Genomic DNA, 21,802 nt, shown 5'->3' on the forward strand with positions numbered 1-21,802 from the left:
AGACATCAGTGGACTTCTCCATTCCATAACCCTGCTGGCCCACTTGACCAGCGACGCCATTTCTCATGGTGCCAGCACCAGCCTCAGAGCCCCACCTGAGCCTGCCGACTGTGAGTACCAGGGCATAAGGGGCTATTCATGGACCAGGGGAGCTGGGGGCCTTTAAAAGTCTCTGTTGGGCCGGGTGCAGTGGCTCATGCCTGTAACCCCAGCACTTTGGGAGGCTGAGGCAGGCGGATCACTTGAGGTCGGGAGTTCAAGAACAGCCTGGCCAACATGACGAAACCCCGTCTCTACTAAAAATACAAAAATGACTGGCCCGGTGCAATGGTTCACGCCTGTAATCACTGTAATACTTTAGGAGGACGAGGCGGGCAGATCACCTGAGGTCAGGAGTTCGAGACCAGCCTGGCCAACATGGCAAAACCCCGTCTCTACTAAAAATACAAAAATTAGCCGGGCACAGTGGTGCACCTGTAATCCCAGCTACTCGGGAGGCTGAGGCAGGAGAATCGCTTGAACTCAGGAGGCGGAGTTTGCCATGAGCCGAGATTGCACCAGCGCACTCCAGCCTGAGCAACAAGAGCGAGACTCTGTCTCAAAAGAAAAAAAAAAAAGGTGTCTATTGCCTTGTATCTCCAGCACTGACCGAAGCCTGTAAGCAGTACGGCAGGGAAACCCTCGCCTACCTGGCCGCCCTGGAGGAAGAGGGAACCCTTGAGAATGCTGACAGCACAGCCATGAGGAACTGCCTGAGCAAGATCAAGGCCATCGGCGAGGTACTTGCAGTAGTATCATTGAGGAGCGTTGTTATTCTGGGTGTGCATGCTGGTGAATGGCCAGGGAATCAGTGATGTTCTGAGCTAGTTCTTTCTGCACTTACAACTTGATTCTAGAAAGAGATTGTTAAAATTGGAAAATCCAGGCTGGGCACGGTGGCTCAAGCCTGTAATCCCAGTAATTTGGGAGGCCGAGACGGGTGGATCACGAGGTCAGGAGATTGAGACCATCCTGGCTAACATGGTGAAACCCCGTCTCTACTAAAAAATACACACACAAAAAAACTAGCCAGGCGAGGTGGCGGGCGCCTGTAGTCCCAGCTACTCGGGAGGCTGAGGCAGGAGAATGACGTGAACCTGGGAGGCGGAGCTTGCAGTGAGCTGAGATCCAGTCACCGCACTCCAGCCTGGGCGACAGAGAGAGACTCCGTCTCAAAAAAATAAATAAATAAAAATAAAATTGGAAAATCTGGCCAGGTGCAGTGACTTATGCCTGTAATCCCAGCACTTTGGGAGGCTGAGGCGGGCAGATCACTTGAGATCAGGAGTTGGAGACGAGCCTGGCCAACAGGGTGAAACCCTGTGTCTTCTAAAAATACAAAGATTAGCCCAGTGTGGTGGCGCATGTCTGTAATCCCAGGTACTTGGGAGGCCAAGGCAGGAGAATTGCTTGAACCGGGGAGGTGGAGGTTGCAGTGAGCCGAGATCACACCATTGCACTCCAGCCTGGGCATAAGAGCGAGATCCATCTCAAAAAAAAAAAAAAAAATAGGATCACTTGAGCCCAGAAGTTTGAGACAGGCCTGGGCAACAAAATGAGACCCTGTCTCTTTCAAAATAAAAAATAAAAAATAATTTAAAAAGAGAAAACCTCCTGAAGGACTTTCCAGCTATATTTAATTCACTGGCTGTTAGCTGAGAATCTGCTGTGTTCTCATCATTACACTAGGCAATATCGAAGAAGTATAGGCAGCTCCCCTGTCTCTGAGGATTTTTATCTAGATGGCCAGGTAATACCCAAAATGGACATAACACTGTATTTATTCATTTACTAAAGATGTAGTGGCCGAGCACGGTGGCTCACACCTGTAATCCCTGCACTTTGGGAGGCCGAGGCAGGAGGATCACTTGAGGCCAGGAGTTCAAGATCAGCCTAGGCAACATAGTGAGACCCTATCTCTACAAAATAAAATTTTTTAAAAAATTAGACAGGCGTGATGTCACGCACCTGTAGTCCTAGCTACTCGGGAGGCTGAGGCAGGAGGATCGCTTGAGCCCAGGAGTTGGAGGCCACACTGAGCTATGATTGTGCCACTGCACTCCAGCCTGGGCAACAGAGCAAGACCCTGCCTCTGCTATAAATAAGTAGTCAATATGTCCTGTATACCAGAAATTGGGTTAAATGTATATAGGGACAGAAAAGACATGGACTCTATGGGAAAGAAAAATAAGAAAACCGTTTCTATGCAGTACCATTTTTTTCCATTTTTTCCCCCAATGTTATGAATTGGAGTATATCGGTTAAGATACGAGGATAGGGCCAGGCACGGTGCCTCACACCTGTAATCCCAGCATTTTGGGAGGCCGAGACAGGTGGATCAGCTGAGTTCGAGAGCAGCCTGGCCAACATGGCAAAACCCCATCTCTACTAAAAATACAAAAAATTAGCCAGGCGTGATGGTGGGCACCTGTAATCCTAGCTACTTAGGAGGCTGAGGCAGGAGAATCACTTGAACCCGGGAGGCGGAGGTTGCAGTGAGCTGAGATCGTGCTTTTGCACTCCAGCCTGGGCAACAAGAGCGAAACTCTACTCAAAAAATAAATAAATAAAAAATAAAAGTCATGAGGATAAAATGTCTAATTGGAGTTCCAGAAGAAGATAATAAAAAGACCACGTCCAGCCAGGAGCAATTGAGGCCAAGAATTTGAGACCAACTTGGGCAACTTAGTGGGGCCCTGTCTCTACAACAAATTTAAAAATTGGCCAGGTGTGATGGTGAGCACTTGTGGTCCCAGCTACTCAGGAGGCTGAGGCAGGAGGATCACCTAAGCCTAGGAGCTCAAGACTGCAGTGAACCATGTACTCATGTACCGGAACCATGTACTGGAGCCATGTACCAGAACCATGTACCAGACATGTACCAAACATGTACCAGAACCATGTACCAGAACCATGTACCAGACATGTACCAAACATGTACCAGAACCATGTACTGGAGCACCACTGTACTCCAGCCTGGGTGACAGAGTAAGACCCTGTCTCTAAAAAGAAAAAATAAAAATGAAAAGATCAGGGCCAGGCATGGTGGCTCACACCTGTAATCCCAGCACTTTGGGAGGCTGAGGTGGACGGATCACTTGAGGCCAGGAGTTCGAGACCAGCCTGACTGACATAGTGAAACCCCATCTCTACTAAAAATACAAAATTAGCCAGGTGTGGTGGCTCATTTTGTAATCCCAGCACACACCTGTAATCCCAGCTACTTGAGAGGCTGAGGCAGGGTAATCCCTTGAGCCCAGGAGGCGGAGGCTGCAGTGAGCCGAGATTGCACCACTGTACTCCAGCCTGGGCAACAGAGTGAGACTCTGTCTCAAAAAAAAAAAAGAAAGAAAGAAAAATGATTGTCTTCATCTTTGCCTCCCTAAATAATGAATTAGTTTCACATGTTATAGACTACAGGTAAATGGAATCCTACTGTATATATTCTTCTACAACTTGCTTTTTCACTCCACATTCTGTGAGATTAATCCAAGAAGATACATTCATTTTCACTGCTGTCTCATATCTATTGCGTGAATATCGCTTAATTCATCTGTCTGTTCTCTTGGTGATAGACATTTGGGTTATTTCCAGTTTGGGTTGTTATTAATTTGCCCCTATGATCATACATGCACACATGTCAGTTGCTCTAAAGTATATATGTAGAATCAGAACTACTAGGTTATAGGATGAATCTCACACATAGAATGCTGAGTGAAAAATCAAGTCATGGAAAAATATATACAGTATGATTCCTTTTATATAAAGACTCAAACATTCAAACTTAACAATATATTGTTTAGGGATGCAGCTATATGGCATTAAAAAATAATAATAATAAGACAGGCCAGGCATAGTGGCACATGTCTGAAAGTCCCAGCACTTTGGGAGGCCGGAGTGGGAGGATCACTTGAGGCCAGGAGTTTGATACAGACTGGGTTACAAAGTAAGACTCTGATTCTACAAAAAAGTTTAAGTTAGCAGAGCCTAGTGATGTGTGCCTGTTGTCCCAGCTACTCAGGAGGCTGAGACAGGAGGATCACTTGAGCCCAGGAGTGGGAGGCTGCAGTGAGCTATGATCACACCACTGCACTCTAGCCTGGGCAACAGGCTATATTTAAAAAAATAAAAATAAAATAATACATGACAACCACTCTCTTGAATTCTGTATCTCTTGGGGTAGAAGGCAGGGAGGAAGGGAGATAGAATCAGGGCGCATACAAGTACAAATAAGATTCCAAAGGTATTGATGTTTCTTATAGCATTCCTTAAGTTTTAAGTTGGGTGGTGGATAACATGCGTCTTTATTCTTATCCTTTGAACCATTCATATATATTTTATACCTTAGTATGTATAACACAACATGTTTTAAAAATCGTGGGCGTTGCTATTAGTTAGACCTTAGTTCAAATCCCTGCCCTGCCATTTGCTAGCATAACTGTGGTCAAGACATTCTACCTCTGATCCCTGGCTTCCTATCTACACAGTAGGAATAATACCTGCCTCATATGGTCGCTGTGGAAGCAAAGTTAAGTCAGGGTCAAAGTGGGAGATATCATCTGTATTTGAAAAAGTTGTAGGCCAGGTGCAGTAACTCAATCCCAGCACACTGGGAAGCCAAGACGGGAGGATCACTTGAGCCCAAGAATTCGAGACCAGCCTGGACAACATAGTAAGACCCCATCTCTGTTAAAAAAAAAAAAATTAGCTTGGCTTGGTGGTGCACCCTGAACTCCCAGCTACTGTGGTGGTAGAGGTGGGAGGATTGCTTGAGCATGGGAGATGGAGGCTGCAGTGAGCTATGATCAAGCCACTGCACTCCATCTCTGGTGACAGAGCAAGACTTTGTCTCAAAAAAATAAAAAATTAGGGCCAGGCGTGATGGCTCACACCTGTAATACCAGCAGTTTGGGAGGCCGAGGCAGGAGGATTACCTGAGGTTGGAAGTTCAAGACCAGCCTGGGCAAAATAGTGAAACCCGTCTCTACTAAAAATATAAAAATTAGCCAAGCATGGTGGTGCAAACCTGCAATCCCAGCTACTTGGGAGGCTGAGGCAGGAGAATTGCTTGAACCCGAGAGGCGGAGATTGCATTGTGCCGAAATCGCGCCACTGTACTCCAGCCTGGGCAACAGAGGGAGATCTCTGTCTCAAAAAGAAAAAGCAAAAGAACGAATTGTAAAAACACCTCCTGTGTAGCTAGTACAATTGACACTGCACAACTAAGGGGCTGGGGTCTTAGTGGTGGCGGAATGACCTTGCAGGGGGAGGCAGCGATGGCATTCTGGAAAGAGATGGATCCTGAGTGAGGAGGAGCATGAGGTTCCAGAGTTCGTGTCACAGAGAGAACCAGATGGGGTCTGCGAAAGACCCCCCAACAACCCCCGTGGCTTGCAGAAGGTGTTGGCTGGGTGGCCTCCTCCCTCTGCCATCTTGTAAGGGTTACAGATGGCAGAGGAGAAGAGGGAGGAGGCCCCAGGGTCAGTTCAGCCTTTGTGATGTGTTCACAGGAGCTCCTGCCCAGGGGCCTGGACATCAAGCAGGAAGAGCTGGGGGACCTGGTGGACAAGGAGATGGCGGCCACTTCAGCTGCTATTGAAACCGCCACGGCCAGAATAGAGGTAGGAGGTTCCTGCAGGATCTCCTGAAACGATGCCTTTGCAGCTGCCCTTCTGCAACACTGCTCATTAGACATGTCATAGTCGTTCATTAAGGCCATGGCGACCCCCTAAGACAGAAACCAGAATTTGCCAGGCACAGTGGCTCATGCCTGTAATCCTGGCACCTTGGGAGGATCACTTGAGTCTAGGAGTTTGAGACCAGCCTGTGCATCATGGCAAGACCCCATGTCTACAAAAAGTAAAATAATTAGCTGGACGTGGTGGTGCATGCTTGTAGTCCTTGCTACTCCAGAGGCTGTAGGAGGATCACATGAGCCCAGGAATTGGAGGCTACAGTGAGCCATGATTGCACCACTGCACTCTAGCCTGGGTGAGAGAGTGAGACCCTGTCTCTAAAAATGTTTTTAAATTGTTAAGAAAAAAAAGAGAGAGAGAGAGAGAGACCAAAATCTGAACTCACTAGTTTTTCTGAGTGATAGAAAATGAGAAGGTCCTCATGAGAGAAGGTGATTGGTTTCCTCAAGAGTCAGATACTTTGGTTTCAGAACATCCTGGGTTCTGGCCAGGCACGGTGGCTCACACCTGTATTCCCAGCACTTTGGGAGGCCGAGGCGGGCAGATCATGAGGTCAGGAGTTTGAGACAAGCCTGGACAACGTGGTGAAACCCGGTCTCTACTAAAAATACAAAAATTTGCTGGGCATGGTGGCGGGTGCCTATAATCCCAGGTACTTGGGAAGATGAGGCAGGAGAATCACTTAAACCTAGGAGGCAGAGGTTGCGGTGAGCTGAGATCACGCCGCTGCACTCCAGCCTGGGTGACAAAGTGAGACTCCGTCTCAAAAAAAAAAAAAGACACAGATCATAGAGCCAGCCCGCTACAGCTGCACTCCCCCTGAATAGATTAGAGTCTGGATTCTTTTTCTGACTCTCCCAAGGATGTGGGCAGGGACTTAGGGACCTCCAGATTCAGGTTTCTCAGCTACCACACGATGTTGGACTGAAAGTATAGTAGGACATTAGTGGGTCCTTAATATTCAAGGCACGTTTAGAAACTATGCTTCTTTTTAACAGGAGATGCTCAGCAAATCCCGAGCAGGAGATACAGGAGTCAAACTGGAGGTGAATGAAAGGTTGGTCTGAGCGGCACGGTGGGACCTAGGGGAGCAGGATCCGTCTTCCTGGCATCGGGCCATACTTTGTGTACTTATTATGGAATTAGAGGAGAGCAGTAGCAGCCACGGGGAAGGGCTGAGTTGATGTAATCATCAGTGACAGTATTAACGATGACAGCAATATTGCTGTTTCACTATAGAAGAAAAGAAACCCCGGGCCGGCGTGGTGGCTCACACCTGTAATCCCAGCACTTTGGGAGGCTGAGGAGGGAGGATCACCTGAGGCTGGAAGTTTGAGAACAGCCTGCCCAATGTGGTGAAAATTCATCTTTACTAAAAATACAAAAATTAGCCAGGCGTGGTGGTGCATGCCTGTAATGCCAGCTACTTGGGAGGCTGAGGCATGAGAATCACTTGAACCTAGGAGGCGGAGGTTGCAGTGAGCCAAGATCATGCCTCTGCACTCTAGCCTGGGTGACAGAGCGAAACTCTGTCTCAAAAAAGAAGAAAAGAAGCCCTAGGAATCACAACTTCACTATTCCTTACGATGGAGACCCACAATCGATCTGTCACTCCCCAGCCTCTCCTTTGGGTCCTCCCCGCAGAATGTTCCAGTAATCTCAGCACCTTTCTTACCTCCCTTTCCCATTCCAAGCTTGCCTTTGGCTAGGAGTGGAAAGGAGAACAGTCGTGTTCATTGATCTTGGATCTTGATCTCAGTGTATCCCCGACTTTTTGTTTGTTTGTTTGTTTGGCAGGATCCTTGGTTGCTGTACCAGCCTCATGCAAGCTATTCAGGTGCTGATTGTAGCCTCTAAGGACCTCCAGAGAGAGATTGTGGAGAGCGGCAGGGTGAGTGTGGATGTGGGCCCTGGGCAGGAAGAGCAGGCATTGGTGACAGATTCCCGCTCCACCAGACTCTGTGATGCTGCCATCTTGTTCTGTGTGTCCACCTGAGCACAGAGGTGCCACTCCTGTAGACATCAGCAGAGGCCCTGGGGAGAAGTCAGAGCTCCAGGACCTTCCTAGAGGGTGGCCAGGCATGGGTCCCAACTCCAGCTCCCTTCGCACAGGCAGACATTGTTGGAACTTGCTGTGGGAGCCCTGCTTACATTGCACACCTGGGTACTCTGAGGGAGACATGAGGACTTTTGCAAACGAAGCAGATCCTGAAAGCCAGCTTGAGACTGATTTTTCACAGGGAGCTCTGCCTTGTCTGTTTCCACCAGCAGAGTCAACTCACCCTTACAAATAGACTCTGCTGTCAGCCTGTTATCAATGCATCACTTCATGGTCTCATGCCTTTGCTGGGATTATCATCATCTTCTTTTTCTTATTTCCCCATATGCCACTGCAGCTTGGGAGGCGTAAGTCCAGAGAGGGGTTAATGAGCCTGAGAACAGTGCCATAAAGCAAGCAGCCAGGCCTGGTTTGCTGGTGCCTTTTATCTTCCTGCGAGGCGATGTTTTCTGTTTCTAAAATAGAAAGATGGACTGGACAAGGATTATCTGCAGATCCTCAGACTATCAGACACTTCCAAAGCATAAAAACATTTTTCAAATCCAAGTAGAAATATATATTTTTAATATATTCACTGTGTAGTCTCCTTTTTTATTGGCAAATCGCAGAGAGTGGCTAGACTCTTTTCAGATCATAACTTATTCATATGAGAATATTTATTCTTACATATACAATACAGAAATGTCATCGTATGGTAGAAATGCTGCAGGCTTTGGAGTCAGAAAAGCCCAAGATTTGCTTCCATTTATTTCCTGACCTTGGGAAAAGCCTTTTTGTTTGTTTGTTGTTTTGTTGTTTGGGGTTTTTGTTTTTGGTTTTTCATTGTTGTTGTTGTTTTTTGTTTTGAGACTGAGTCTCACTCCGTCACCAGGCTAGAATACAGTGCTGCAATCTTGGCTCACTGCAACCTCTGCCTCCTGGGTTCAAGCAATTCTCCTGCCTCAGCCTCCCGAGTAGCTGGGACAACAGGCGCACATCACCACACCCAGCTAATTTTTGTATTTTTAGTAGAGATGGGGTTTTACCATATTAGACAGGATGGTCTCAATCTCTTGACCTCATGATCCACCCGCCTCGGCATTGCAAAGTGCTGGGATTACAGGCATGAGCCACCACGCCCAGCCAGGGTTTTGTTTTGAGACAGAGTCTTGCTCTGTTGCCCAGGCTAGAGTGCAGTGACGCGATCTCGGCTCACTGCAACCTCCGCCTCCTAGGTTGAAGTGATTGTCTTGCCTCAGCCTCCTGAATAGCTGGGATCGCAGGCACCCACCACCATACCCAGCTAATTTTTGTATTTTTAATAGAGACAGGGTTTCACCATGTTGTCCAGGCTGGTCTTGAACTCCTGACCTCAAGTGATCCACCTGCCTCAGCCTCCCAAAGTGCTGGGATTACAGGCGAGCACCACTGCACCCAGCCAGAAAAGCCATTTTTGTCTCTGAATCTTCTTTTTTGTGAAATGGGAATACTAATGCTTATGTCTCAGAGTTACTATGAGGATGATTTGGGATAATATATATATAAAAGCACCTGCCATATAGTACATGCTCAGTAAAAGGTGGCTACGACTATTTTTTTCTTCCCTAGGGTACAGCATCCCCTAAAGAGTTTTATGCCAAGAACTCTCGATGGACAGAAGGACTCATCTCAGCCTCCAAGGCTGTGGGCTGGGGAGCCACTGTCATGGTGTAAGTATCCATTGGTACCAAGGCTCCTCCCCTGACCCCTCTTCCATTGATCCACTCCAAACAATAGCTAAGGAAGGGAAAAGAATCTCTCCCTGATCAATAAACTATTGATCAGGAAGTCAATAGGACCAAGTTTACAAGGGAGCCTGGCTCTCCCAGGGGACACAGGGTGATGCTGGGGGTCTGGAGGTGGGATTGTGGAGGAGTTGCGGCTCATCTGCCCAAAACCTAGTCCCTCTTGTCGTTTTCCATCAGGGATGCAGCTGATCTGGTGGTACAAGGCAGAGGGAAATTTGAGGAGCTAATGGTGTGTTCGCATGAAATTGCTGCTAGCACAGCCCAGCTTGTGGCTGCATCCAAGGTAGGACCTGTGCTGGACCTCCTAGGACCCTGGAAGGCCTGGTTAGAGAGTACTAGGCTAGGTTAAAGAGTACTTGGCTGCATTAGGCAGTACTTGGCTGAGTTAGAGAGTACTTGGCTAGGTTAGATGGCACTTGGCTAGGTTAGATGGTACTTGACTAGGTTAGAGAGTACTTGGCTAGGTTAGATGGAACTTGGCTAGGTTATAGAATACTAAGGGATATATTTGTCTATGTTAGACAGTACTTGGCTAGGTTAGAGAGTACTAGGCTACGTTAAAGAGTACTTGGCTGCATTAGGCAGTACTTGGCTGAGTTAGAGAGTACTTAGCTAGGTTAGATGGCATTTGGCTAGGTTAGATGGTACTTAGCTAGGTTAGAGAGTCCTAAGAGGTTAGAGAGTACTTGGCTAGGTTAGATGGCACTTGGCTAGGTTAGATGGTACTTAGCTAGGTTAGAGAGTACTAAGGGGTTAGAGAGTACTTGGCTAGGTTAGATGGAACTTGGCTAGGTTAGAGAGTACTAAGGGATATACTTGACTATGTTAGACAGCACTTGGCTAGGTTAGAGAGTACTAGGCTAGGTTAAAGAGTACTTGGCTGCATTAGGCAGTACTTGGCTGAGTTAGAGAGTACTTGGCTAGGTTAGATGGCATTTGGCTAGGTTAGATGGTACTTAGCTAGGTTAGAGAGTACTAAGGGGTTAGAGAGTACTTGGCTAGGTTAGATGGCACTTGGCTAGGTTAGATGGTACATAGCTAGGTTAGAGAGTACTAAGGGGTTAGAGAGTACTTGGCTAGGTTAGATGGCACTTGGCTAGGTTAGATGGTACTTAGCTAGGTTAGAGAGTACTAAGGGGTTAGAGAGTACTTGGCTAGGTTAGATGGAACTTGGCTAGGTTAGAGAGTACTAAGGGATATACTTGACTATGTTAGACAGCACTTGGCTAGGTTAGAGAGTACTTGGCTAGGTTAGATGGTACTTGGTTAGGTTAGATGGTACTTGGTTCAGTTAGAGAGTACTTAGGAGTTAGATAGTACTTGGCTAGGTTAGACAGTACTTGGATGGTGGGATGGAACTGGACCTGACAACAGATGATTTATCCAGGGCTCAGGTGGATTCGATTCCAAATACAAATTCAGCCTCTTAAGGGTCCCATACCATCCTCTTACAGCAGCTTTTTTTTTTTTTTTTTTTTTTTTTTTTTTTTTTTTTTTTTGAGACAGTCTTGCTCTGTTGTCCAGGCTGCAGTGCAGTGGCGCAAACTCGGCTCACTGCAAAACTCCACCTCCCGAGTTCAAGTGATTCTCCTGGTTCAGCCTCCCCAGTAGCTGGGACTACAGGCACCCGCCACCACACCCAGCTAATTTTTTGTATTTTTGGTAGAGACAGGGTTTCACCATGTTAGCCAGGATGGCCTCGATCTCCTGACCTCGTGATCCACCCACCTCAACCTTCCAAAGTGCTAGAATTACAAGCGTGAGCCACCACACCCAGCCTTAGAGTCCTTTCATGTGACAGCAAGGAACGTCTGTACCCAGTGCACCACACATGTCCCTCGTGACTTTCCTCACATCCGTTACAAGTGGCCTTAGAGAGTCCCAGCAATGCCAACTTCCTATTAGCAGTCCTGGCATTCAAGAAACACTCAAATAAGGAATAGGTTGGCATCATAAACAGGTTACCTGACTTATCTCTGAGATTCCACAACTCCTCCTTATTAGTCTTCAAATTTGAATCAGGCCGGGCACGGTGGCTCACTCCTGTAATCCCAGCACTTTGGGAGGCCAAGGTGTGTGGATCACCTGAGGTCGGGAGATCAAGACCAGCCTGGCCAACATCTTGAAACCCCGTCTCTACTAAAAATACAAAAAATTAGCCGGGTGTGGTGGTGGACACTTGTAATCCCAGTTACTTGGGAGGCTGAGGCAGGAGAATCACTTGAACCAGGGAGGCGGAGGTTGCAGTGAGCTGAGATCACGCAGCCTGGGCAACAAGAGCGAAACTCTATCTCAAAAAACAAAAAAAAATTTTTTTGACTCAATACTATCGATGCCCCCAACTAATTCTCATGTAAACCGGGTGCTCAAAATCCTTTGAAGAGTTTCACAGTATCTCAGTGTTCTTTATTTGCCCTTATTTCTTGTCATCCCAGATTGATTTCTACAACTGGGTACACTGTCGAAATAAGTGATAATGCTTAGAGTTTGGGAGCCACCAAGCAAAGAAGCCAGGAATAATTTTTCAGATGATAGATAATGTCAGGAGCTGACTGTAGGCAGCAGGTTTTGAGAAGCTGATTGGTGATTGCCGTTTGGCCCACATATGTTTGCTAAGAACCATCAGAGCAATTATTTGATTCAGTCCTTCTTGCTCTAGGTGTTGTGTGAACCTAAATCCGCTTTGTCCTGGTAGGTGAAAGCTGATAAGGACAGCCCCAACCTAGCCCAGCTGCAGCAGGCCTCTCGGGGAGTGAACCAGGCCACTGCCGGCGTCGTGGCCTCAACCATTTCCGGCAAATCACAGATTGAAGAGACAGGTAGCCTTTCCAAAGGGACCCTTTTCTTATCTTGCATCCTTGAGCTCTTCTCTGCATCATTCCCTGTGATCCCAACCAAATCCCACAGGACTGTGTCTAAATTCTTTCATATTTTTCATCTTTTTATTTTATTTTTTCTTTATTTCTGTTTTTGAGACAGGGTCTCACTCTGTCACCCAGACTGGAGTGCAGTGGTACGATCTCTGCTCACTGCAACCTCCACCTCCCTGGTTCACACGATTCTCCTGCCTCAGCCTCCCGAGTAGCTGGGATTACAGGCGCCGCCACTGCGCCCGCTAATTTTTGTATTTTTAGTAGAGACGGGGCTTCACCATGTTGGCCAAGGCTGGTCTCGAACTCCTCGCCTCAGGTGATCCACCCCACCTTGGCCTCCCAAAGTTTGCCGGAATTATAGGTGTGAGCCACTGTGCCACTGTTCCCTGCCTTTTTTTTTTTTTTTTTTGAGACGGAATCTTGCTCTTGTCGCCCAGGCTGGAGTGCAATGGTGCAATCTTGGCTCACTGTAACCTCCGCTCTTAGATTCAAGTGATTCTCCTGCCTCAGCCTCCCAAATAGCTGGGATTACAGGCGCCCACCACTGCACCTGGCTAATTTTTGTATTTTTAGTAAAGACAGGGTTTCACTATGTTGACCAGGCTGGTCTTGAACTCCTGACCTCGTGATCCACCCACCTCAGCCTCCCAAAGAGCTAGGATTACAGGAGTGAGCCACCATGTCCAGCCCCCTCAGTTACTTTCATGCAGTGTTGACAAATGGCAAACCAGGTGTTTCCACAGAGCGTTGGCATTGTCCACCTCTCAGGTGCCAGTCAGGCAGGGTAAAATTTGATAAGATCTTCTTGTTTCCATCCTTGCAGACAACATGGACTTCTCAAGCATGACGCTGACACAGATCAAACGCCAAGAGATGGATTCCCAGGTGAGAGCTCCATCGCTAAGTCTAGATAGCCTCTATTGCCTAGACATGGACTCTAAATATTGTTCCCGTGGAGAAAAGGCAGAGGGAGAGAGACCTGAGTGGAAATGAACACAGGTGCACCTACTAACCCAAGACTGAATGTAAATCATGCCGGAAGAAACAGTGGAGGTGGAGGTTATTAGTGAAGATCAGAATCCTTGTTTTTTTGTTCTTTTGTTATTTTGTGTTTTTTGAGACGGAGTCGTCTCATGTCACCCAGGCTGGAATGCAATGGCATGATCTCGGCTCACCTCACTCCCCACCTCCCAGGTTCAAGCGATTCTTCTACCTCAGCCTCCCAAGTAGCTGGGATTATAGACATGTGTCATCATGCCCAGCTAATTTTTTATTTTTAATAGAGATAGGGTTTCACCATGCTGGCCAGGCTGATCTTGAACTCCTGACCTTGTGATCTGCCCACCTGGGCCTTCCAAAGTGCTGGGATTACAGGTGTGAGCCACCAGCCATTTTCTTTTTTCCTTAAATAAAGTAAAGACAGGGTCTCACTATGTTGCCTAGGCTGGTCTCAACTCCTGGCCTCACACAATCCTCCTGCCTCAGCCTCCCAAAGTGTTGGGATTACAGGCGTGAGCCACCACACCCAGCCAAGATCAGACTCTTAACTCTTGCCCACTAGTCTTGGACTAACATTCCTCTAAATGTTATCCAGGATCTCTTAGTATCCACAAACTTAATAGTCTTACTATAAACATTGTTTTAGACTTCTGGTATGAATTATTTGCGTATGACCTTTAGTTTTAAAAGAGAAAATCCTTTTAACTCATCAAAGGCAATGCCATTATTTCTCTCTGTTGTTCTATAAAGTCATACGATGCAAAATAGGTATCAGCAAGATCCTTTAAAAAAATTGATATCATTTTTCTAGAATTATTGGTCATCAGTCTTGGGGTGAATTTCAAATTGGAATTGTTAAAGTACTCCAAGATGTGTCACTCAGCAATTTTTTTTCTTTTTTTGAGTCAGGGCCTTACTCTGTTCCTCAGGCTGGAGTGCAGTGGTGCCATCACATCTCACTGCAGACTTGAACTCCTGGGCTCAGGCAGATCCTCCCAACTCAGCCTCCTGAGTAGCTGGGACTACAGTTGCACACCACCATGCCCAGCTAATTTTTCTTTCTTTCTTTCTTTTTTTTTGAGACTGAGTCTTGCTCTGTCGCCCAGACTGGAGTGAGTACAGTGGCATGATCTTGGCTCACTGCGACCTCCGCCTTCCAGGTTCAAGCGATGGTCCCACCTCAGCCTCGGAAGTAGCTGGGATTACAGACATGCACCATCACGCCCGGCTAATTTTTGTATTTTTAGTAGAGATGAGGTTTCACCATGTTGGCCAGGCTGGTCTCGAACTCCTGACCTCAGGCAATCTGCCCACCTCAGCCTCTCAATGTACTAGGATTACAGGTGTGAACCACTGCACCCAGCCTCTTTCTTTATTTTTTGTAGAGATGGGGGTCTCACTATGTTGCCTAAGCTGGTCTTGAACTTCTGGGCTCAAGCAGTTCTCCCACCTGAGCCTCCCAAAGTGTTGGAATTATAACCATGAGCCACTGCACCTGGCTCAGCATCTTTAGGAAAAGACACAGATCACCAGCAAAGCCAAATTTCTGTCTGAATACTGAAGGGACTTCTGCTTAGCAGTCTCACTCGGTCCCTCTTGACTTTATTTTTATTATTATTATTTTTTTGAGACAGAGTCTCAGTGTGTTGCCCAGGTTGGAGTGCAGTGATGCAATCTTGGCTGACTGCAACCTCCGCCTCCCAGGTTCAAACAATTCTTCCACCTCAGCCTCCCAAGTAACTGGAATTACAGGCACCCACCACCACACCCAGCTAATTTTTGTATTTTTAGTAGAGACAGGGTTTCACCATGTTGGCCAGGCTGGTCTCAAACTCCTGACCTCAGGTGATACACCTGCCTCGGTCTCCCAAAGTGCTGAAATTACAGGCGTGAGCTACTGCACCCATCCCCTCTTGACTTAAATACCACCTATATGTGGATAAATTCCAAAATCTTCTCCACAGCTTAGATCTTCTCCTTGAGCCCCATACTTATCCAGCAGCCTTCTTGATAGCTCCCCACTAATGCCCTATAAGTATCTCAAACGTAACTGATGTCCAAAACAGGCCTGTTGGTGTCCCTCACACCCCACTCTGTCCCTCCCCTTGTTTATTTCATCTCAGTAAATGACACCCCCACCGCCTACTGGGTGCTGAGCCACAAACAGTCATCCTTGATTCCTCTCTTTCCCTCACCCTCCACATCCAATCCATCTGCAAGGCCTGTTAACGCTAAATCACAAAACAAAAGCTTAATCTTTCCACTTCTTTCCATCTTCCTGCTGTAACCTAAGCCACCATTCTCTGTCTCCTGAACCACTGCAAAAGCAACTTACCTTTAATGTTATATGAATAGTCATTTTAAAATAATCCTGTGGTAGGCTGGGTGCAGTGGCTCATGCTTATCATCCCAGTACTTTGGAAGGCCAAGTTGGGAGGATTGCTTGGCCAGGAGTTCAAGACAAGCCTGGGCAACATAGAGAGACCCCATCTCTACATAGAAATTAAAAATTAGCTGGGACACATGCCTGCAGTCCCAGCTAGTCTGGAGGCTGAAGCAGGAGGATCACTTGAATCCAGGAGTTTGAGGCTTCAGGGAGCTGTGATCACACTCTTGCACTCCAGCCTGTGTGACAGAGTGAGACCCTGTCTCTAAAAATAATGATAATAATAATCCCATGGCACGATCAGGTGGTGGGGAGAATAGCAAAGAGCATTGCAGAGGCAAGTCTGGTCATATGGTTAGTTAGTTGGTGGAGCTGGGTGAAGAGCACAGTGAGGTCACTCTGCTAGTCTCCGTCCCTCTGTAGATGTTTTACTTTTTCCATAATAAAAAGTTGTTTCAAAACAAAAAAGGAACCACTTCACTGGGTCTAGTTGCTTCTACTCTTGACCCTCTACAGTCCATTCATTCCCCATGTGATAGTTTAGAAATGTAAATCTCAGGATGTCCCCTCTCTGCTTAAATCCTCCCAGTGGCTTTTCATTGCATGTACAACATCCAAGCTCCTCATCAGGTCATGAGCCTGGGTGAAAAATGATCCTTGCCTGGTTCTCAACTTCATCCTGCAACCCTACCCCTCTATCATATGTCTCATATACAACTTCCTTCCTTCTCCCAACACCTCCAGATCTGTCTTGCTTTAGAGCCTTTGCTCTGGCTGTTTCTTCTGCCTGGAATATTATTCTCCAGGTCTCCAGGCAGCTGAGCTCTTAAGGCCACAAAAGCTGAAAAATGACTTTCTGAGACTAGACCTGGCTGACTATTCTTAGGCTTTATTACACTTCCCTGTGTCATTTCTTTGCAATCTGATCTTTCTCCTTCATTTGTCTTTTCCCTCTATAAGGTAAGCAGGGACATGATCAGTGCTCAGCAAATATTCCTTTTTTTTTTTTTTTTTTTTTTTTTTGAGATGGAATTTTGCTCTTGTTGCCCAGGCTGGAGTGCAATGGTGTGATCTTGGCTCACTGCAATCTCTGCCTCCTGGGTTCAAGCAATTCTCCTGCCTCAACTTCCCAAGTTGCTGGGATTACAGGCATGCACCACCACACCTGGCTAATTTTGTATATTTTTAGTAGAGATGGGGTTTCATCATGTTGGTCAGGCTAGTCTTAAACTCCTGACCTCAAATGATCCACCCACGTTGACCTCCCAAAGTGCTGGGATTACAGGCATGAACCACTGTGCCTGGCCAGCAAATATTCCTTGAATTAAGAAATAAAATAAATTACATTAATGAGAAGTAGAGCTAGGCAAGATCACCTTTTCCTTTAGTAAGACTGTCCATGCTTTTTCCTGTAGCAGTAATAAGCCTAAGTTGCACAAATACCTGAAAGATATCAGAACCATCATACTTGGTTCCTACCTGGGTTTCCAGGGAACTGGAATTGAAGAAGGTTTACAACTAGATTGGCACTCACCATACAGTTAGGCTAAACATTAAAGTTGTTTTTAGATAGTGATTTATCAGAGCAACAGAAGATAAGCCCACCTCCCATTTAGGTATTTGTAAAGCATCATTCACTTCCAGTAGAGGATCACAGTGAGTAAAACATAAGAGCTACTGGGATAGATAAATGAATCGGAGAATGGAAAAATTAGAGCAAAAAGAGAACAGAAATTGAGGACTAGATAAAGTATGGAAACAGGGTGAATAATGCAGAAGAAGAGGAATTCACAATGCAGCAGAAAGGGGGTAATCAAAATAAGATAGATGTAGGCTGGGCATGGTGTTTCATGCCTGTAATCTCAGCACTTTGGGAGGCCAAGACAGGAGGATCTCCTGAGGCCAGGAGTTCACTACCAGCCTGGGCAGCAGAGCAAGACCCCATCTCTATAAAAAATATACATAAAAATTAAATCTCAGAGAGCTGATCAAAAGAAAATCCCACTCACTTTCCTTACAGGTTAGGGTGCTAGAGCTAGAAAATGAATTGCAGAAGGAGCGTCAAAAACTGGGAGAGCTTCGGAAAAAGCACTACGAGCTTGCTGGTGTTGCTGAGGGCTGGGAAGAAGGTGAGCTGACTCCAAGGACGGGCACTAACCCACAGCAGGGAGGGGAAGCTGTGTGACAGGGCCTTCCCCTAGAATGGAACAGAACAAGGAACCCACCAGATCAGTGGCTTCTTCCTTCTCTTCTCTCCTCATGGAACCTATTTTCTCTTCTGTTGTAAATAACCTTTAAGTCTAACTCTGGGTGAAATTATGGTGAATTAAAAGCTTTTGTTGTCACCTTTTAAGACCTAAACATTGATCATAACTCATTCACTGCCATTCCCTCCCAGGCCCAGCTAGCCTTGCTAACTCCCTGGGAATTTAGTTTCTGGCCAGCAGAGAGTTGAAAAACGAAAGAATAGTGGTCAGTGGAGATCTGGCAGACAGGGACAAGTGAATTACAAGATTCTGACTATCTAGAGCCAGTGAAGGGCAACAATTGCCAAAGGATAGAAGGGATCAGGTGCTGAGAAACGGAGTGGCATGGAGTCACATTCAGCCTGCCAGCCCAGAGACTTGCCATCCATCACCTTGAGTCTATATGTTGCTGTCTGCATGTCGAAAGCAGTCAACTTGATCACAACCAAGATTGTTGACTGTTATGGGATTTGACAGACTCTGGGCACCAACCATAGACAGATCCTAGTCATTCCTAGACACCAAACTCGGGGACTAGGTGATTACACCATGGTTATAATTATAATGTATTTTTGAGCCCCCATGGTGGCAGGTTTTTTGGTTAAGTGAGTGTATGCATGCATGAAGTGCTTTGCAACATAAATTATCATTGTCTTTTAGGAACAGAGGCATCTCCACCTACACTGCAAGAAGCGGTAACCGAAAAAGAATAGAGCCAAACCGATACCCCATATGTCAGTGTAAATCCTTATTACCTATCTCGTGTGTGTCATTTCCCCAGCCACAGGCCAAATCCTTGGAGTCCCAGGGGCAGCCACACCACTGCCATTACCCAATGCCGAGGACCTGCATGACACTTCCAAAGACTCCCTCCATAGCGACACCCTTTCTGTTTGGACTCATGGTCATCTCTGTTCTTTCCCCGCCTCCCTAGTTAGCATCCAGGCTGGCCAGTGCTGCCCATGAGCAAGCCTAGGTGCAAAGAGGGGTGGTGGGGGATAGGGCCACTCAACAGAGAGGACTTCCATCCAGTCCTGCTGACTATTTGACCCCCACAACAATGGGTATCCTTAATAGAGGGGCTGCTTGTTGTTCGTTGACAGCTTGGAGAGGGAAGATCTTACGCCTTTTCTTTTCTGTTTTCTTCTCAGTCTTTTCAGTTTCATCATTTGCACAAACTTGTGAGCATCAGAGGGCTGATGGATTCCAAACCAGGACACTACCCTGAAATCTGCACAGTCAGAAGGACAGCAGGAGTGTCCTGGCTGTGAATGCCAAGGCCATTCTCCCCTTCTTTGGGCAGTGCCATGGATTTCCACTGCTTCTTATGGTGGTTGGTTGGGTTTTTTGGTTGTATTTTTTTTTTTTTAAGTTTCACTCACATAGCCAACTCTCCCAAAGGGCACACACCTGGAGCTGAGTCTCCAGGGCCCCCCACTGTGGCAGCTCCGGCGATGGTGCTGTCCAGGCCTCTCGGTGCTCCACCTCCGCCTCCACGCTGAGCAAGTGCTGGCCCACCCAGTCCATGCTCCAGGGTCAGGCGGAGCTGCTGAGTGACAGCTTTCCTCAAAAGGCAGAAGGAGTGAGTGCCTTTCCCTCCTAAAGCTGAACCCCAGCGGAAAGCCTCTGTCCACCTTCACAAGGGAGAAGACAACAGAAAGAGGGACAAGAGGGTTCACACAGCCCAGGTCTTCACAGGACACGTTTCTTAGGAGTTCCTGTGACCAGGCTCAAAAATTTTTATCACATGCTTGAATGGAACTGGTGAGATCAACACTACTTCCCCGCCGGAATGAACTGTCCATGAACGGTCTGTGTCAAGTGGGCCATCTCCCTTGGCCCAGAGAGGGAGCGTGGGAGCGATTCCCAACTCCTTTCTGCAGACGTCTGCCTTGGCATCCTCTTGAATAAAAAGATCGTTCCACCTTCTACGCAATTGACAAACCCGGAAGATCAGACGCAATTGCTCCCAACAGGAAAGAACTCTATACTTGGTTTGCTACCCTTAGTATTTATTACTAACCTCCCTTAAGCAGCAACAGCCTACAAAGAGATGCTTGGAGCAATCAGGACTTCAGGTGTGACTATAGCAAGGCTCATCTTTCTGCCCGGCTACATCAGCCTTCAAGAATCAGAAGCAAGGCCAAGGTGCTGGACTGTTACTGACTTGGATCCCAAAGCAAGGAGATCATTCAGAGCTCTTGAGTCAGAGAAAACGAGAAAGGACAGAGCCAGCGGCTCTAACTCCTTTCAGCCATATGCCCCAGGCTCTCGCTGCCCTGTGGACAGGATGAGGACAGAGGGCACATGAACAGTTTGCCAGGGATGGGCAGCCCAACAGCACTTTTCCTGTTCTAGATGGACCCCAGCATTTAAGTGACCTTCTGATCTTGGAAAAACAGCGTCTTCCTTCTTTATCTATAGCAACTCATTGGTGGTAGCCATCATGCACTTCCCAGGATCTGCCCCAACAGAACATTGCTAGGTTTTGCTACATGACGGGTTGTGAGACTTCTGTTTGATCACTGTGAACCAACCCCCATCTCCCTAGCCCACCCCCCTCCCCAACTCCCTCTCTGTGCATTTTCTAAGTGGGACATTCAAAAAACTCTCTCCCAGGACCTCGGATGACCATACTCAGAGGTGTGACCTCCATACTGGGCTAAGGAAGTATCAGCACCAGAAATTGGGCAGTCTTGTGTTGAATGCTGCTTTCTGCTTAGTATTTTTTTTTTATTCAAGGCTCAGAAGGAATGGTGCATGGCTTCCCTGTCCCAGTTGTGGCAACTAAACCAATCAGTGTGTTCTTGATGCGGGTCAACATTTCCAAAAGTAGCTAGTCCTCACTTCTAGATCTCAGCCATTCCAACTCATACGTTTCAAATTACCAATGGGGTGGCCGGGCACCACTGTACCCGTGGCTCACGCCTGTAATCCCAGCACTTTGAGAGGCCAAGGCAGGTGGATCACCTGAGGTCAGGAGTTCGAGACCAGCCTGGCTAATGTGGTGAAACCCCGTCTCTACTAAAAATACCAAAAATTAGCCAAGCATAGTGGCGGGTGCCTGTAATCCCAGCTACTCAGGAGGCTGAGACAGGAGAATCTCCTGAACCCCGGAGGCAGAGGTTGCAGTGAGCTGAGATCACGCCATTGTACTCCAGCCTGGGCAACAAGAGCAAAACTCCGTCTCCAAAAAAACCAAAAAAAACAAATTACAAATGGGGCAAAAAGTCTAGTGTACTGGATCAAATTAAGATTCTCTGCCCAGCTGAGCACAGTGGCTCACGCCTGTAATCCCAGCACTTTAGGAGGCCAAGGCGGGAGGATTGCTTGAGCTCAGGAGTTTGAGACCAGGCTGGGCATCATAGCGAGACCTCGTCTCTACTAAAATTCAAAAACAAAATTAGCCGGGTATGATGGTGCACATGCCTGTAGTCTCGGCTAGTTGGGGAGCTGAGGTGGGAGAATTGCTTGAGCTTGGGAAGTTGAGGCTGCAGTCAGCCCTGACTGTGCCACTGCACTCCAGCCTGGGTGACGGAGTGAGACCCTGTCACAAAAAAAAAAAAAGATTCTCTGTCCGAGCCCAGCCCAGGAGTTTGAGGCTGCAATGAGCCGTGATTGCACCACTGCACTCCAGCCTGAGTGACAGAGCAAGACTCCATCTCTTTAAAAACAAACAAAAAATTGTTTGTTTTTAAAGCCACAGAAATGTTTAAAACCTTCGTCGACTTACCTGAG

At 47.1% G+C, this 21,802-nt stretch overlaps 1 protein-coding gene across 11 annotated transcripts in view; it reads left to right on the forward strand.

Moving 5' to 3' along the window:
• Nucleotides 1-21,276, forward strand: part of HIP1 (huntingtin interacting protein 1) — a 206,890-nt gene extending 185,614 nt beyond the window's left edge. For 4 of the 11 annotated variants that reach the window (XM_045389667.3, XM_074034671.1, XM_074034673.1 and 1 more), the window contains 11 exons: nt 3-110; nt 643-779; nt 5,550-5,660; nt 6,734-6,792; nt 7,533-7,626; nt 9,382-9,482; nt 9,738-9,843; nt 12,256-12,379; nt 13,257-13,318; nt 17,839-17,947; nt 18,725-21,276. In XM_045389667.3, coding sequence (XP_045245602.2) covers nt 3-110; nt 643-779; nt 5,550-5,660; nt 6,734-6,792; nt 7,533-7,626; nt 9,382-9,482; nt 9,738-9,843; nt 12,256-12,379; nt 13,257-13,318; nt 17,839-17,947; nt 18,725-18,777 — 1,064 coding nt within the window. In that variant the 3' untranslated portion in view covers nt 18,778-21,276. The remainder of the gene's footprint in view (nt 1-2; nt 111-642; nt 780-5,549; nt 5,661-6,733; nt 6,793-7,532; nt 7,627-9,381; nt 9,483-9,737; nt 9,844-12,255; nt 12,380-13,256; nt 13,319-17,838; nt 17,948-18,724) is intronic. The other 7 variants (XM_045389666.3, XM_045389668.3, XM_045389669.3 and 4 more) reach the window with 2 other exon arrangements.
• Nucleotides 21,277-21,802: the final 526 nt, after the last annotated feature.

This window comes from Macaca fascicularis, chromosome 3, assembly GCF_037993035.2.
Source record: "Macaca fascicularis isolate 582-1 chromosome 3, T2T-MFA8v1.1".
In the NCBI taxonomy this organism is placed as follows: domain Eukaryota; kingdom Metazoa; phylum Chordata; class Mammalia; order Primates; family Cercopithecidae; genus Macaca; species Macaca fascicularis.